The sequence below is a fragment of the Neodiprion pinetum genome, chromosome 7 (assembly GCF_021155775.2).
Source record: "Neodiprion pinetum isolate iyNeoPine1 chromosome 7, iyNeoPine1.2, whole genome shotgun sequence".
In the NCBI taxonomy this organism is placed as follows: Eukaryota; Metazoa; Arthropoda; class Insecta; order Hymenoptera; family Diprionidae; genus Neodiprion; species Neodiprion pinetum.
The window spans coordinates 26,863,046-26,880,602 of NC_060238.1; the positions used below are offsets into that span (position 1 = coordinate 26,863,046).

The 17,557-nt window shown below is 46.7% G+C and overlaps 1 protein-coding gene across 2 annotated transcripts in view; it reads left to right on the forward strand.

Moving 5' to 3' along the window:
• Nucleotides 1-17,557, forward strand: part of retn (retained) — a 92,964-nt gene that overhangs the window by 27,298 nt on the left and 48,109 nt on the right. For both annotated transcript variants that reach the window (XM_069137543.1, XM_069137544.1), the window contains exons 2-3: nucleotides 6,561-6,764; nucleotides 6,903-7,322. In XM_069137543.1, coding sequence (XP_068993644.1) covers nucleotides 6,561-6,764; nucleotides 6,903-7,322 — 624 coding nt within the window. The remainder of the gene's footprint in view (nucleotides 1-6,560; nucleotides 6,765-6,902; nucleotides 7,323-17,557) is intronic.

Sequence of the window (17,557 nt, forward strand, 5' to 3'; positions counted from 1 at the left end):
GGACGAAAATAACTACCGCTGGCTGTGTTGAGTGAGAATTTTTTGAGTGGGGGTGGCTTTGTAGGCACAGATCAAAACGGGCGGGTCATTAATAAAGTCTGGCAGAGCCAGCAGCCATCGCTTGTCGCTCAATCCTGTGGCTTGGTTTAGTTTGTATAGTAGATACCCGGAGCAGTTGTAGAGACGCCGAGGAGCCACAATTTATAAATATAATAGGCATTTGCAATTTTCCCTCCGGTTGCCGAGCCACGTGTTTTTTTTTTTTTTTTTTTTTGTTATTAATATTTTTTTTCTTCTAGTCCCTGTTGAAAAACTGCGTGTCGCACAAAAGTTGAAGAAGAATAACTTGACAGAGAGTAATTTGACCAAAGATTTGACTAATTAGTGAATTAATTACCTATAGATAACGGGTCCCTCAGTTTTACGGCTGAAGGACCAATTTGCCATTTAGTCATTTAATAGCAAACTTGAAAGGAATAAGAGAAAGATGACGAGGACTGCATACCGTTGCATATAGTCTCCCGGATTGCCACTGTGATTAATATTAGTGTGACCCTGCCGCGTGATACTTGCGCTTAAAATCCCCCCTACTAAGTTAAAGCCGAGAGACCAAACCAGGCGTGCGAGCAAGAGAAGGAGCTGAGGCACTTCGTCGTAAGTTGCATAACCGTTGTAGATTTCATAAAAATAATTTCCGTCCGTTGTGAGCCAGCGCCATATAACACTGACTCGATCCGAAATCTGGCAAACACGTGACGTTGCTTTCTGCTTTTGTCTCATGCCTTTTTCCTGTTTCTTGCCCCCTTCCGACTACCCCCCCCCCCCCCCCCCCCTCTCCCTCTCTCTCTTTCTCGCTCCCTCAGCCACACGGTCCCCTTTTATCTTGCCTGCTCTTATGTCCTGCACAATTTGATTTTGCAACGCCGGACACAATACCTAAATTTCGTTACTTTTTCACGCTATCCCTAAACAGATTAGCTCTTGTTCAAACCGTTTTCTGCTACTTGAAAATCGCACGTGCGAGTAAAAATTCGTTCGTCTTATCTTGAACATCTACACCGCCGTCCATACACGTTACCTCGTTCAAGTCAACTTAAAATACTCGAATAATTTTTTTATCATAACTACGCTTTCCGCGGTATGTATTATGATAAAAGTTACAATTCGTTCATTCGTTCGTTCGTTACTGCGTTATATTTTTATTATTCTGTCGTCGCTAGAGGTTTCAACTGAATAATCGATGCACTTGTATTCCGTAGTATAAGCGAATGATCTTTACGATAATGAAGTAGTTAATGCAAGGAAATAACGCGCCGACGTGGGTATCGGAGTATCAACGATGCGTTAACGCTCGCTAGTCGCTTCATAATATGTAAGTAACAGGCGCCTGCGCATGCGTGAGATGCGTACGAGCGATACTTCTCGTGCCTCCGAGTTTGAAACCGTCGGTATGTTCGTATAAATCAAATGTCTCTTGTTAGATGCGATCAATAATGGATCAATAGTAACTACCTGCCTGTATATGAAGTTTATCCGAGAATCTTAATCGTTTGACCCGCCTAAACGATTTCAATTTGAACCAGTTATTGTCTCAGAGTCTCGTTCGGTATATACCGGAATGAAGCCATGCGGGGCATCGGGTCCACGTGGGAACTCTGCGGGGGTTCCACGTCGTTTTATGTAGATTCTGCTTACCTCTTAAACATGCCCACAGCATCGCATAGGTAGGTATACCTTATGTCCATGCATCCGTGCATGCATGTACTATATATACGATTTAGTCAGCGTCCGTGTGAGAATCCGTGATACTAGCTCGTCGTCGATGTTATTATTTCCTACTTGTCAAGTTCGTCGAGCAATTTGACGATATACTCTGTACGTACCGTGCGCCAGAAAAATCATCAAATGCTCGAATGATTGGATGATTCCTCCAATCCCAGTCCGTATCGGTATTTCACTGATCCGGTTGTTCCGTGCTGCGGGATGCTGTAACTCTACAGCCCCGGGACGCTTATCCCCTGGCCCAGTTAGCGAGTAATCTATATACGCTGCATAATCCGGCGATCCGAAGACAAGTGTAGGTACGCACCGTCTCCGTTGACCGGAAAATAAATTTATTACACGATACCTGCTTCGAATCGACAGAGCGGCATGCCTTGCGTTCACACGCAGTGACCCGGTCGGCTTTGGTACGAAGCCAAGCACTTTATCCACTTCCAAGGGGCTCGTGTCCACCACTGTCCAGGACCGAGAGAACGTTGTTCGTACGATTGTGTCGTGGGCGTCGTTCGCATAACTCACATATATCGTCAAACTAATAATATTAATAAGAGCGATGACAATCGTGACGACGATGATTCGAATAACAATGTGATCGTGCTGATAAATTTTCAACGAATCCGGGAATTACTTGGTACACACAATCAATACTGCAATAAGTTGAACATCCCGTGTTTATGTGTAATTTACGCATAGATGCATCGATACATCGTGGTGATCGCCTTGGGGCGGTTTTCAGGATTCTGTAAACGGTGCGAATCGAAGAAAAATTTTCCTATCGAGATAAGGATGAGAGGAAGGAAAGGAGGAAGGGGGGAGAGATCGGGGAGGGCTTCGCTTTCGTCCGAAACTCAAAGGTCGTAGGTGCACGGATGCGTTCCTCGTCACGATGGGGTGCGATGACAAATTACGGGCGTCAGTCTCTCGTACATGTTCGCAGCTGTGAATTTCGGGCAATTCCACTACAGCGTTGCGGGTTGCAATAAACCTAGTAGATGGTTAGCTTAGGGGGAATTTGAGACGCGGAGTTTAATTTTAGGATTTAATTTCAGCCAGTTACGTTGACGGAAATTGCTGTCGGAGACTTGGTTTAATGGGCATAGATTCTTCTAGAAGTTTGTCTTTCAGCCTTATCGAATTTCCGGTTGGACAATAAGTGACGTTGAACTTTGATTTGAATACGGGGATGAAAACAGGCAGCTGCCGAATATTAGTATTCAGCGTAGCTGATAGTTAGAAGAACTTTCGACATTTTTACGCGACATTATCATCAATAGCCATACGGTAATTAATAACTAAATGGGTGAAAGTTTCTTTCAGTTTTATTCCAAAACCTACGTCACTTTCCTTGTTTGCGAAGCCTGCGTAACACCGCCAGCCTCCTAAACCAGCATGACGATTCCTCGTAGTTCGATGAAAACGTTGAATCGGAGGTACAAGAAGAGACTTGAATCTCTTTATCGTCTTTTGCGTCGGAATAATATAAAGCAATGTAGAGACCGTGGTTGAATTGTTTGTCACTGCTCGTCGCACCCGAAATCGGGATCGTTTCGGTTCGGGCAGGCGTAAAAAATGTTTTCCGCCACCGCCTGACAGACGGTTCTATTTTGAATTCTTGTCAACGCAACGATCGTCGCCTCCGAGTGCATCGAAGCACGCCCGAGTCCGAGGTAGGTACATGCTCAGAACCTGCCGCAACGGCAGGCCGCGTGGTGATTATATTTCGAGGACGCGCGGCGCTCGATGCCGGATTGAATTAATTGTTCGTATAATACGACTGGCATTGTGGTACTTCTTATTTTGGTCGCCCCCCTCTGAGAGGTCCGAACGCAGCGTGTTCCTCTGCTTCTCTCTCAGCCCTCAGAGACCCGCGCTCGCTGCATCAGACACCCACAAACCGTGGAGGTGCGCGGCTAAGAACGACACCGGCGAGCCTTACATGCATAGGCGTAGGCCTACGATCTTCGCCTGGTATCGAAAACTTTGACATCGATATGTATTGCGTAATTGTACGAACGAGACAATGATAATGATTGGTCCGCGGTGATTCGGGCAAGAACTGTTTTGGTAACCATACCTAAACTCGATACATCAATTGAAATTAATTTACGATCCGACTGTCTGCCGTGGTTACATCAAATCTCCTATAAAAATCTGGTTGCATTGACCAGACTTCCCGTGAATTGACTCAACAAACACGTGCACTGCTTTCGTCCGAACCACGTGCCTTCTAGTTATTCGACGATAATTTTTACAGTTATGACTCTTGTGAGTACGTAACGTTTGGCACGAAAATCCTGACCTATCTCTGACAAACACTACAGACAACTGTCCGCGATGACTTGAACGCAAAAAGCGTCCAAATAGCAGTCAACTTTGACATTGAAGAGGAAACTCTGTTGAAAACGATCATCACCGTTGATAAATCAATATTATACAAATGCACATCGTGTATGCCGAGGTATCGAGTTTTTACACGTATACGTTTATATCGACTTACGTGCCGTAGAAAAAAAAAGGCAATAGAGATCGTTCCGTCAGATTATATAAGATGGTTCAGGAAAGCGACCGTATCTCGCTGCACGCGGATGCCTAATACGCTCCGGTCGTTTTGGGAATGACAAATAGATATAGATAGACTCTTTCTCGCTCCGCGACTGCTTTTGGTGAAAGCGGTAGAGAGAGAGAGGGGGGGGGGGGGGGGGGGGGGATCTCCCTCACTCGGGGGTGCGATGAATAAATCAATAGAGAGAAAAATAGGCACAAGGGCAACACGGTCTTAACATAAACCACCCACCAACCAGGTAGAAATGTCACCGTGTGCAAACAAGTGGGTGCGGTCGGGTCCTACCTATCCTCAAAGCAAAGAAAAGGTCAGAGAAAAACGAGGAAAGAATAACAAAAATTGCTGTATCTGATGATAATGATAATGATTATGATGGTAGTGATAGTGACGATGACGGTGACGATAATAAAAATGACGATTTTTATAACAACAGTGAAGATTAAAGTGATCGATCTTTTTTTCAACCTGTGTAGGCGTATAGAGATGACGATTAGGGACTCGGTCTTTTGTGGGGGTTAATTTTTGCTCACTGTATGACTGAGGTAAACGCAAAATATCGCAGAGCTGCGAAACGACTCTGCATCAACGTGTTTCATCAAACTGTCGGGATTTGCTCTTCAAGTGAAAACGTCGTGCACAATACCAGCGTGGATAGGGTTTGATGTCATTCTTGCCAAGCCGTTTCCCGAACGAATTATACCCGCAACCCTGTGTTATGTTGTAGACTAAATTCTTGACCTCCGCATTTAGGTGCCGAGTCGCGTCGTAAGGCGAAGGTTATGGAATTCGGGATGAAATGGACCTGTTGCATGTTTGAATAGGATTCCATCTTTTCGTATTTCTCCGAGGCACACCGCGAAGATGTCGGATAGGTCAATATTGTCACACGTGCTTCGGTCAAGACGCCGACACAGAGTGCGGGAGACCTTATATCCAATGCGACTTCCATTTTGGATTCAGTTATTGATATACATATATGCATATACACATATAATGCATAGGCAGTAGGCACATATGTGCGCGCGTATGTACGCGGAGATATATCGCGCGAGTAGATGAATGCGTCGCAGGTAAATGCTCGAGTAGCCCGCCGGGTCACACAGACGGACAACGTGCAATATGAATATCAGGTTCGTTTTCAACCTGGTGTATTTTTCAAACTGAAAAGTCAACGACGGCGCTAGTAACGTAATATTCTACTTAATCGTTTCGTGATATTTTCCATTATACTTGTCACTCAGCCAAAATAAAAACCTCGATACCGCATTGCACGGCCGCCTATAAGAGTAATTAACACTTGCCAGTTAATTGACAGCGTTGGCGTAAACATGCCTACTTCTTCTTCAACGATTCCAAGCAAATATCTTCGGCATTGCAGCAGCTCGCAGGTTTAATTCGAGGCTCGACGCTCGGGTTATGTAGCCGATAGTAGGGCGTTACGTCACGGCGACATTCACAGATATTTGCAATAACTACGCGCCTCGTGTAATATCGACGATGCGTTTTCTATTTTTACGTATAAAACACGCGTCCTGCGGTAGCTACCGTGACGATTTCCTTTCACTATACATAATGCAGTTGCTCGAATAACAATAAATAGTCGTGAACAACTAAACGTACGCGGATGGGGACAACGACGCGACAGGATGTTCGTATCGGCTAATTGTAATATTCGTTATGCCGGCAAGCCCGACTTATACGGTAAATATTTATGCACGGAATCGTAACAAGTTGGGGGTAATCAACACCCGACATCCGTGGGAATGTGACAGATAGGTGTGCCAGAGTGTGTGTGTGTGAATTTCGTTATCAGGAAGTTACCTCTTTTTCTTACCTTTACCAATGCCCGCACTGTAATAGAAACCGCCTCTGGCCGAGCCGATGTAGTTTTCCCGGGAAAATACAACTTTCGGTTAATTATAATGCAGATATTGTTTCAATTATTTAGTTCAGCTCTTTGTGTCGACGGACGTTGAATGGATCACTTGCATACGCGTGCGTAAGTAATGTTGAATGATGACTAATCGAACCTTAGGGTAGGAAAGTTGTCCCGTTAAATCGAAATTATACTTTCCCAATCGACGATACGATAAGCTATCAGTTTTAGCTGTTGTTTTCCTTCTGCTGTTTTTTTTTTTTTTTTTTTTTTTTTTTGTGTACGGGGCGTACTCCAGAGTGATAAAATCGTTGAAGACACCACTTTCGCCTGTTTCAGTCGCATCAAGAAGAGGATCTCTCGGATCCCGACCTCCAGGATGAAGAAAGTGGCGAAGAACTGCCACAGCAGCCCCTTCAAGGAAACGATCATACGTCGTCAGCGACAACGAGGATTTCAAATAACACGCCAACTCCGCTAACGCACCTCAATAGTCTAATGAATTCGCATCACCCACATTTCCTCGCCAAGCTAAAAATGGACGTGAGTATTTCGCCCAAAAGTGTATCCTCCTCAAACCCGAGTTACTCAGATGAAAGGTTATCTCTTTTGACGAGCAAGAGATCACTAAATTCCCGCGGTACGATCAATCAAATTAACACATCATTGTCACGGCAACAGCAACAGCAACAGCAGCAGCAGCAGCAGCAGCAGCAGCAGCAGCAGCAGCAGCAGCAGCAGCTCCAGCACCAGCAGCAACAGGGAGACATGGACGCCCTGTCGAACAAGAGCGGACTGGAGGCTCTGCAGGCCGCGATGAGCAGCAGCGGTTTCAATTTACCATATTCATTTCCACCCCCGGCTGCGTTCCTCGCACCTACGCACCACTCCCAGAGCCAGAACTTCGCCGCGGGTGGCACAAACAACGCGATCACCTCGTCCGCGAGCTCACACTCGAGCGAATCGTCCCAAGGAAGCGGACGAAACGGCGGGGAGTCGCGGTGCCGCGCGGAAGACGGTCATCCCCAAAACAATATTGGAACGAATCATCAGCAGCAGACCAGTTGGAGCTTCGAGGAGCAGTTCAAACAGGTGCGTCAGGCAAGTACCTGTTTCGTTTGTTTTCCATTTGCTTGCTTTCGTTACTCCGTTTCGTCAACTCCCGGTGGAATCGAAACGAACCAGAGCTGGATAACCGACTTAGTCCGAGGCTTTTTCGAGCGGCGTCTGGATTACGATGGAGATGAGACACGAACGAGGAACGCCGTTACAGCGGGGGGTAGAGGGATATTTTCGGCAGCTGGAATTAGTGCGAGGGTGGGTCGTTAAATCGGTACCTTCTCATTGCTAGTTTTAATTAATGCCATATACCGGCCCGGCGGGATAATTATTATATTTTTATGCGAGGGCGACATAATTACCGCCGCCCGACTCTTTTCCGTTCCGTTTCTCCGCAGGTATAATACATAAACATAGGCATAAGAGACACCCCGATGCCGGAGACGGCGCGGGTCGAACCACGTCTTGTTAAACGTTTTTGCCCGGCTATTCGCGCGGCGACCGACCAACACAACACGCATGCGCCTCCCGGGTACACGAAGCTCGAGCGTGGGGGATGGCAAAAGTTTTTGGTTTTTGCACAGGGGGTGTGGTGTTGGATTACCATTTAGATTGTTCGCGAACGGAGGTACAGTCGTTTCATAGGCCCGGCTCCAATCGGAAAGAATATCCGATCCGCGCGTGTGTGTATTGGTGAGCACGGTTATTTGCCTCTTGCGTACAGCTGCACACGCAGGCCCCGACCTACGCACGTGCGGTGTGTATGCGTGTCTGCGTACGTGAACGATGAGTCCAACCATGCGGGCTTGATATCTTGCCGTACGTGGTTGGGAGGCTGCCTATTCTCTCCTTTCTTGCCGCGATACGTCGCCCTAGCCTTTCTCCCTACCTCTCTCTCAATCTCTCTCTCTCTCTCTCTCTCTCATCACGGGCCAAAACTAAAATTATCCACGTAAAGACGCGTCGGTGGTGCAGAGCACTTCTCTGCCGCCCTTGTACAGTACCCTGCGCCTATGGTTCACCGTAACACTCAAGATGAGACTAAAGATCAGCTGTAAATAAAGCAAAAGAGTCGGGTGAAAATGAAAAACTCCGCCCATTCGCGGGTACTTGTCTCTCGGGTATCGCATCGATCATCGTCGCGGAGGGAGGCGTTCTTCGTCTTTATAATCTTTCTTCTTCAGGGTGGCAGCGAGCGGCAATATCGCTCCGGGCAACCCTTTGATCCATGCGATACGTTCAATGGACCGTCGACGAAAGACTTTTCTATACATGTACTTTATTACACTACCGTGTTGGTATATTATTTCTGCGCGCTGTTGCGCACGTTACGCGGGCGCAGCGTGCTCTCGACTCGGCGTCTACCGCACACCGACGCAGGGTACACAATACGAAGGAGAACGAGTCTCTGTGACAGAAACGAAATTGAATTGTCTGCCTACACGTCCGTGGACGCGGCGAACCCCTTTGCGACGATGCTCGGGAAGGAACGCAACCACTCGCGCCCGTCCCTCGGAGTGATAAAAATTGCTTCGTGTGCCTATAATTTCATAATTTGTCGGACGAGAAGGGCGGCCGGGGAGTAGCGGGCACGGTGGTTGGCTGACGTAGGATACACACACTTTGGTATACTTTGGCGGTTCGGTAGGTACAACCGGCTACTCTACGCCGATAATGCCGCAGTGGGTACTATACTTTGCAGCCATTGTGAAATAACTCGTAAAACTGCAAATTGCTGGCTCTTTCCCTCCCTCCGTCGCCTCCTTTTCCCTCCCGTTTACCACCGCGTACTATGCCGTCCACCGACGAAGGCAGGCCTTAGGTGGGTTACACGTACATACGTACCCGGATAATTCTGCAGCAGAGCGTCGCGCGAGCCTCGGATCCCTTCTCGGTGTCTCGAGATTCGACAGAATTTTGCTCTCGTCGATTTGATCTTCGAGCTTCGAGCGACGAGGTATGGAATCCCGGCCACGCCGCGTCGATCGGTGCTTTTGCTTTTCATTTGTCCCGCTACTTCTCGGTTAATCTTTAGACGCTTCTTCCTGCCCGGTTTTCTGCCGCATCACGCGAGACTTGTGTGCGTGCCGTGAGGTACTGTTTGCCTAATAATTGGACGGGGCTGTTAAGTATGACCGTAAGAGTCGGTGGTGGTATCTCAGTGGAACTGCTGCGGTAGCTGCAGCGGCCAGCAATGCTTCTCTTGGTGCACTGGGTTATTTAATTAGTGTTAATCGTTACCAGGTCGCTAATTGAAGCCGTTGTCGACCCGACTTGGAGAAAAAGAGATAAAAGGAGTACACAAATTTCCACGCGGTCTTAACGATTGTTTGATCTCGGAGGCGCGTGTACACACTGATTTCTCGCACTGCGTTTCAAGATTTCATGCAGCTTCTCGCGTGAAGATACTCGAAAAACTCTTGACCCCGTATAATTTTTTTCTTCACATTTTTTTCACGGTCATTCTGGGAATTTGTCGGTTTATATCGCGTCAAAACTTTGCCGACTGAGCTTGCAAACGTGTAATATCGTGCTGTTGTTATTTTCATTACTTTACGTTATTTAGAAACACCCGAACTCGCTAAATAGAAAAGTAACGATTTACCGAGTCCTCGCTTCTCTCTCTCTCTCTCTCTCTAAAAAGTGACGGATGATATCAGATTCAAATGCGCTGCGAGAAAATCAAAGATTATTACGAATAGCTTTCGAGGTGTTGGGACACTTTTTACAACTTCACAGGCAGAACTGCTTAACCCTGTACATTTTAATGCGAAGTTAAAATACTAACGTTAATGAATCATAGTTTCTGCAGTTTCGGACTGCGTTCCTCCCGGCTCAGACGGTTGAGACCAAGAATTCCCTAGTCAATTCGAAATTTCTCAATTCTGCAATTAATTATTTCTACACGCGAATCCTGTCAACGATGAGACTATAAATTCGAACGCACTGCAGCTCTGAGCGGCACGTCCAGCTTCTCCGGCTCTTTGCAACTCCGCTACCTGTCGCCCGAATCGCACGTGCGCCTGCGGACCGTTCAAAGAACACCGAGCGGAGCTCTGGCGCGTGCTCTACTCACCTGCCGACACCTGGTGCAGCACCCTTGGCTCTTCTTCAAAAGGTGAATAATTTCGTATCGTTCGCTCACGGGTTCTATCGTCAGTCAATAGTCGAGACGACCGTCGTAAATAACTGCCGAAAGTGCCAGCGAATCGAGAGCTTTGACTTCGCAACGCTCCAACAAGTTCCTCATGTTGGTTATAGCGGGGTCGAAGAATATCAACACGGAAAAAGTCATCGGCAAGCAACGAATCAGTCCTGTACAGTTTTAACCTCCAGTTAGCAGAGGTTCTTCGGGCGCCACTGCTGACGCTCTTGTCACCTGGGACACTGTATCGCGTCGCGTCAAACTTAACTATAGTAGGTAGGTATGTGCTGCGGCTAATTACTTTTGTGCTCAGGTACGCGTATTCACGTAGACGCATGCACGCGGGTCGAAAAAAAAAATCCCACACGAACACACATATTCACGTAGGTGTGTATGCCCGATGAATTTAAACACATTAAGAGACTAGCTGCGGTAATTACGGCGTCGCGGCGTCGCGGTTAGGCAGACGGGTAAGTACTCGTAGGTAGTCGGGTAGATTACCTCATGAGTGCATGCCTTCGACAGTTATCACCGACTTGGCATCCGTGGGCCGGAGTTCTTCCGAGGGTTATTCCCTTATTTAGCAGCAATGTTCTTCGCGCGCACGATCTATTCCTCATTTCATTTTTATCAGAATGAGCACCACTTTGAAAAATAATTGATCGACGAACGCACGTACGTATCACCAGCCTCGGTAAAAATGCGTAACTTCACGGATAACTGGCGGTAAATAACATAATTAAAGAGAGAGCATAGAAGATTCTCGTTTGTTGCAGTCGACTGCTTTTATGGGAAGCAATCGAATCAAGTCTCCCATCTTTTACCGTACTTATGGCTGCCGGAAGAAAATGTCATTTTGTCGAGGAAAAGGTCCCAGCTGACGTGCATGCGTGCATACGTACGTAGCGCGGGGGTTCCGGTGATACAAGCAATAGATAGGTATATAGAGCTGGTTATGGTAAGAGCAGAGAAGGGAGGAGAGAAGTAGTGAAGAGCGCGGAGAAGGCAAGAAAAGAGAAGAGAAGAGATTCTGAATTTGACACACATCGAATTCGTTATTCCATAAGGAGAGTTATATTTTGACCCCGGTTAGCATACGAAAGAGCAAAGGCGTATTATATTATACGGCCACAGTCGACCCGTGCCTGCTATTATTATGAATACCACCGACATAAGCATATATGTAAAGCGTGTATCTCTCTTGTCTCGTATCGCCATCCCGTCCGTACAGGTCCACTTACCGCATGCCTATAACACACCTAGAACGGATCTATATCGCGTTTCCAACGAACCAGAGTATTCACGCGCCTGTTCACAACGAAGAAATGGACGAAAACAAGTGAAAAGTAGGAAAGTAGGAATACGGGAAAGACAAAGAAAAAAGCACTCCTCTTTGCACGTATGTGTAACATGGGGTTAGGCGTGTGTGCGCGCGGTAGAAGTAGGAACCTACCATGACCACCGTTCTCGCCAGATATAAGAATAAAGTGAATCCGAGAGAGAGAGAGAGAGAGAGAGAGAGAGAGAGAGAGAGAGAGAGAGAGAGAGAGAGAGAGAGAGAGAGAGAGAGAGAGAGAGAGGGAGAGAGGGGGAGGGGGGGGACGCGGCGGCTTGGCGCGACGCAGATATCATTTGAATTTCAATGAATGATGTGGGTGCAAGTGTCGCCTGTATTCATTCACTCGTATTTAAATGCGTTGAATGGCGCGCGTGTGTACAGAAGGTTGGCGTACCGATGGTGACTGCAGTAACCTGGGCATGCACCGACTCTCTCGGCGGCTACGCTCTTTCTACTGCGGACATCTTCTCGATGTGTTGTCGCTCGTTGATAGAGCGTTTCGTCGTTTCTTCGCGGTCTTTCCGTCTTACAGCTCTCTGTCTCTACTGTATCTTCCACCCACCTTATTCCTTCAGCCTCCAGGGCTGCGGCTGCGGCTGCGGCTACGGCTCACGCGGCTCTACGCCATTCAAATCGTACGCCGTCTCTTATAATATCCCGTAAGAGGTACAAAAGTTCTCGACAAAAGAGATAATCTTTCGATCCCCTTTGTCGCTGCGTATGTATCGCCAACCCGCCTGCGTATACAAGGTTCTCGGACGACACCGATCCTTGTGAAATGAAGGTTAGTCGCCTTCGATCTGTCTCTATAACCTACGTATGTACCTACAATCGCTCGTCCCCGTAATACGGAGGAAATTCGCCTCGCTCCGGAGTAGGTGATTTTGCCTTCACTTTTCACGCCATCATATCTATTTCATGAAAGAAAGCTTAAGCTGACTCACCGGTTATACGTTGCTACCAATACCTAACCACACGGCAGGAACAGTTAAGAGATTGTCGTATTTTTCTCGAGTTGGTATCGCACAGGGGTGCGTTCCGACCCTGAGGCACAACTTTGCCAAAGCATGTCTTATTTTATTATCTTCCCGCGCATACGGTCGCGAGGCAGAGTTCCGTGCTAGCTATGCGGGGAATTATTTTAATGGCGTTCTTAGCTTCGAAAATCTTAAGCCTCAACCCCGGACAGTTTATGATTTTGAATAACAAACAAGGTGGACCTGGGCTTGGTTCCATTTTGCATACATCTTTCCGAGACGCCTCTGTCTCATTCTTGTATTACTTGGACGTACGAACGTGTAAGTACAAGAATATTTTCTGTCGGCTAACTCTCGGCCTGGCAATCCTGCAAGCAGGAGCGGGGATGAGGATGAGGACGAGAACGAGGAGGTCCAGGTCTTCGCGTTCTCTCGCGTTTATCTCGGCGTCTGGAGCTGCCTAGCTGCGATAGATGTCACTTGATATTCCGGCCGCGTTGCGAACCACGGTCCCGGCGCTCATTACGATCGAGCAAGTCTCGGAAGGGTATCTCTTCTCTTGGCAAGAGCCGCGTGGCAATGCGGGTGTAATGTATGCAGCGACGTCCATAGAAAGCGTTGTCCGCTTGCCACGGTTCATCCATCAAGTGTCAAGTGTCACTAAGTCCAGGCTAATCTTTTCTCTGGCTCTCGTTTAGCTTTTCTATGAGATGAGAGCGCACCTTTTCACGAGCCCATACATTTACAGGTCCGTTTTATACACACTTACGTTATCATTACACACTGCTCGGGTGTACACGCACAAGTTCTGCAATATCCTGAAACTTGTACGGAACGCTTCTGTACAACGTGCTGCGATTTCTTACCCCTGCCCAAAAACGGTTTCCCGTATGAAACTTCCGGTTCACGTTGACGCAATATTTTATTCCCGGTATAGCCGTTTACACAATAGCACCCGTAAATTGAAACAGCTGATCCGCTTATTTGCAAACCAATCTATGTTACACCCTGTCTCGACGGTTGTGTAAGTGCGTGCAGTGAAAGCGAATATTTTGATAATCAATTTTCCGGCGAATCGTGCAAAATCCATCCGTCCGTGAACGTGGAATCCCACCAGCACCTACACCCGTAACGAATGACCTGTATCGCGCAAGAATCAAGCAGCGTTGAGAAGAGCAGCTGTATTTGCCGCCGGCGAGAGTACCTACGTTCCCTCGAGTATTGAGAAATCGAACATGCTCCAACGCCCTCCCGGTCCATCTGTAAACTGTATTTTTAAAACTGGGAACCGTCTTCTTCCCCTTCCTCGTCTGGCTTTCTCCGAGCAGGGGGTCGAAAAATTGACTAATTCCCAACTCCATCGATCGCCATAAGGGTTGACTCTCTTTTCTCTCCTCTGCGTCCTTGGATGCTTCACGTCTGTCGATACCGAAAATAAAGGAAAACCGTTCTATCTATATCCGTATTTACCCTAAGGAAGCTGAAGAGGGTCCGACTCTTGACGATTTCACCAACCGGGAAATAAGAATAAGGGCGAGGGTAGGAACGACGTAGTCCCTAGACGGTAAACCCGGTAAAGTTAGATTTCTGTCGTGTTTCCAACAATGCTACCATCTGGACGACACTCGCGTCGTCTGCGGCGACAGTCTTTCTAAAATTATCTGCCAACCAATCCGAACATCTTAGGACCCCGTTTGAAATACTTTGACATTTATAGGACAGGTCGCGTGCCATTAGAGCTCAAAAGTACTCTCCGCGTATCCCACATATGCGCGGTCTAACCCGTCCTGCTTCGCCTCCGAGACTTATTGTTCGAGGGTTACTCGACATTGCACCGGCGCTCAGCCTCCTACTATAATATAATCTATTCCTTGGCTTCTGCTTCCGTACCGAGGCACGCGGGTTTCCCTCGTCCTAATTCGGGTTGCCCGTCGTCGCGTTGAATCTCAATCATCCGCCTCAACAAATGAAAATTTCCAAATGAAATCGCGTTGAGGCACGAACGACTTGGTTTTGATACAAAAAAAGGGCACGTGCTTCTACGAGCCAGTCGCTTCTTCTGGAAGCATCTCTCAAAGCTCCGGAAGGCTGTTTGAATGATTTTCAGGCGGGGATAGATGTTTTCCAAGTATACGCTCGTGGCTTGCTGCAGTGATTTGTGGGACGTTGTGGGTGCTTCTTAATGACGATACAATAGCTAATACTATCGGTCTATTAATAAATTGTTTAGTCATCACCGTAAGTCTCTAGCGACGTTTCAGGGACACGCATAGGATATAGGTATATACGTAAATCGGCGACTTATTTCTGTTCGATGGCATACGAGAATATGAAAATCTAAAAGTTACGCGATCTCTTTGTTATTGTTTAAATGATGGTGAAACGAACCAACGAACGTTCGACCGAAACTACCTACCTACGCGATACCGATGAATCGATTCCCGTTGCCACGCTTCGCGCTATCTCTAAAAATACTCTTGATACTTGATGTGGGTCTCATGGAGAAGGTGTAGGTGGAATAAGGGTGCAGGTACTGATACATCACAAAACGTATTCGGTACGATTCTGTCGCCGTATCGGTATAACAGGCGCCTGCAATGTACCGGCACTTCGGGCCGTAGGTATACAACGTATAACCGATACCGTATCGCACACAAAGGTGCATTATACAGACACGGATGGAATCGTCTTGATTATTATCCGATGAAGAATTTTCACCGGCGATGAGATTAAATAATTGCTTCGGATATTTTGGTGGGCGTGAACGAAAAAGGAACGACAAAAAGCAGCGAAACACCGGATAGTATTCTTCGAGAGAGAGTGGGAAAACAAAATTAGACTTGACGTGTAGTTAAATAGTTGCTCTTGTTATTCTATCGGAATTCAAATTTCCTGAAAGCAAATAATAGAAAAACATATTAAGCCCCGCTACCGAAGATCGAGAATAATAAAACGTAAATCCTCATCGCGATTGAGCTATTATAAGTCAACAGCATTTCTTTTCTCGCTTTTTCTATTCACTTATTTTTTTCCTCGCATTAACCTTTATACCACAAATGACATGTTTTATAATTTAACAGTATCAAACCTGACACTTTGTTTTGAGGGTAAAAATTAAATTAAAAACACACGAACGTACATGTAGCAATGTTTCGAAAGGTTAGAGATCGTAGTCAGGCGCGCACGCAGTCGCCTCTCGTTGGCATAAAATGACTGGGTCCCGCGGGTGTTTCGCCAGTCGAATCGTCGCCGGCAGTTTCATCTCGGCCGAGTCTAGACACCCCAGGCCCGCTTCTTGGTATCCCTGATATTTATAATCGCGAAAGTCGTCGCGCATTAAAAGACCGATTCTTGGATTAGCGGAAGTTGGCGTTCCCGGCCTTAGATCTTGGGCGGGCCGGTGACGTCCGACAGATGTCGTGTCAAAACTCTCCCTGCTGCCCCCCTCGATCCCCCATCGGTCTACCTAGGGCCTCATATGCGTACGTGCCGGCCGACGCCGACGCAACAAAGATCAGAAACGAATTTTATTCCTGTAAACCTTCCCGCGTTGCCGCAGGGCCGTGTCGAACGGAAATTTGGATATTCAAAATCATTTTCGCGCGTTCACTCTCACTCGTACATACATACCGATAATACACGCGCGGTATGTGTGCGGGCGCATTTTTACGCCTACAGCCTCACGCGTCACGCGAAACGTTTTGTCCAATCTTCGTTTCACTTTATACGTAGGTCCGATATTGACGTTAGCATCCTCTCGGAATATCACGCTCTGAAACATGCGATTACAGTCTGACCCCGAGCACTGTCAAGCCTAAGCTACGGCCGTGCCCGAGGTTGAATTCTTTACGCCGTAAATAAGTATGATAATTTGCACACATGTGAAATATATATTCCATAAATAGATACAATATAATATGATGTAGGCAGAGTTCTCGGAATTTATTGAATAAATGGTCGAGTACAATTAAGCGACGTTGCACGGTTGTTGAAACAAACGTCATCATCCACCGACGATGTAGAAGTGCAAAATACGTTGATACAAATGGATACGTAATTTGCGGGTCTTGATCTGCCAGACGTCCAAACATTTTGCTCCAGCACGAAAACCTATTCCAAGACCGTACGTGCGTATAACTCAATTGATCAAATACATGCGTACACGGCTCTTTTCCCATGCCATCAGGATTCACTTGGTAGTTTCCTAGTAGATATGTAGTTTTGTTCACTTTCTCAACTTGGTCATCCGGATGCACAATGGGTGGCTAAACAATTGCTCGCGGCTGTCTTGTTTTTTTCTAATAACATTATAAACATTGCCGTTCCGTTGTACTCGATGCGGTGTTTTCAAATCATACGCCACCATAGTCATCGTTATTATTCAATCGTAAGTGGTTGTAATCTGAACATTAATCGTCGTTATAACGATCTTTGATTCCGTGATAAGGAGGAAGCAGCAAATATTTTTCTGTTTTGTGCGCTGCGGCGAGTTACACCGTAGGTAGATAAACATTCGTTTAGTTTTTCGGTACTTGAAGCTCGGGTCCTGTCTTATTGGCTTCGCGTAACCGATCCACGGAGGTTAAAACATTCGATACGTTATAGTGTTTCCGTTTACTGCTGCGCACATCGAGTAACGGACATTTTTCAATCGTTTTGAGGCCCTGCAAGTCCTGCGTTGGTTATAAAATGCCGGAGAGAAGTGATATTTCATAAAATTACGAGACAGTGATGAGTATGTGAGATATTTCTTTTGTTCGTATACCTGGTTGACTGATTTTTCTCAAGCGTTAAGGCCCTATTTCCAATTATGTTA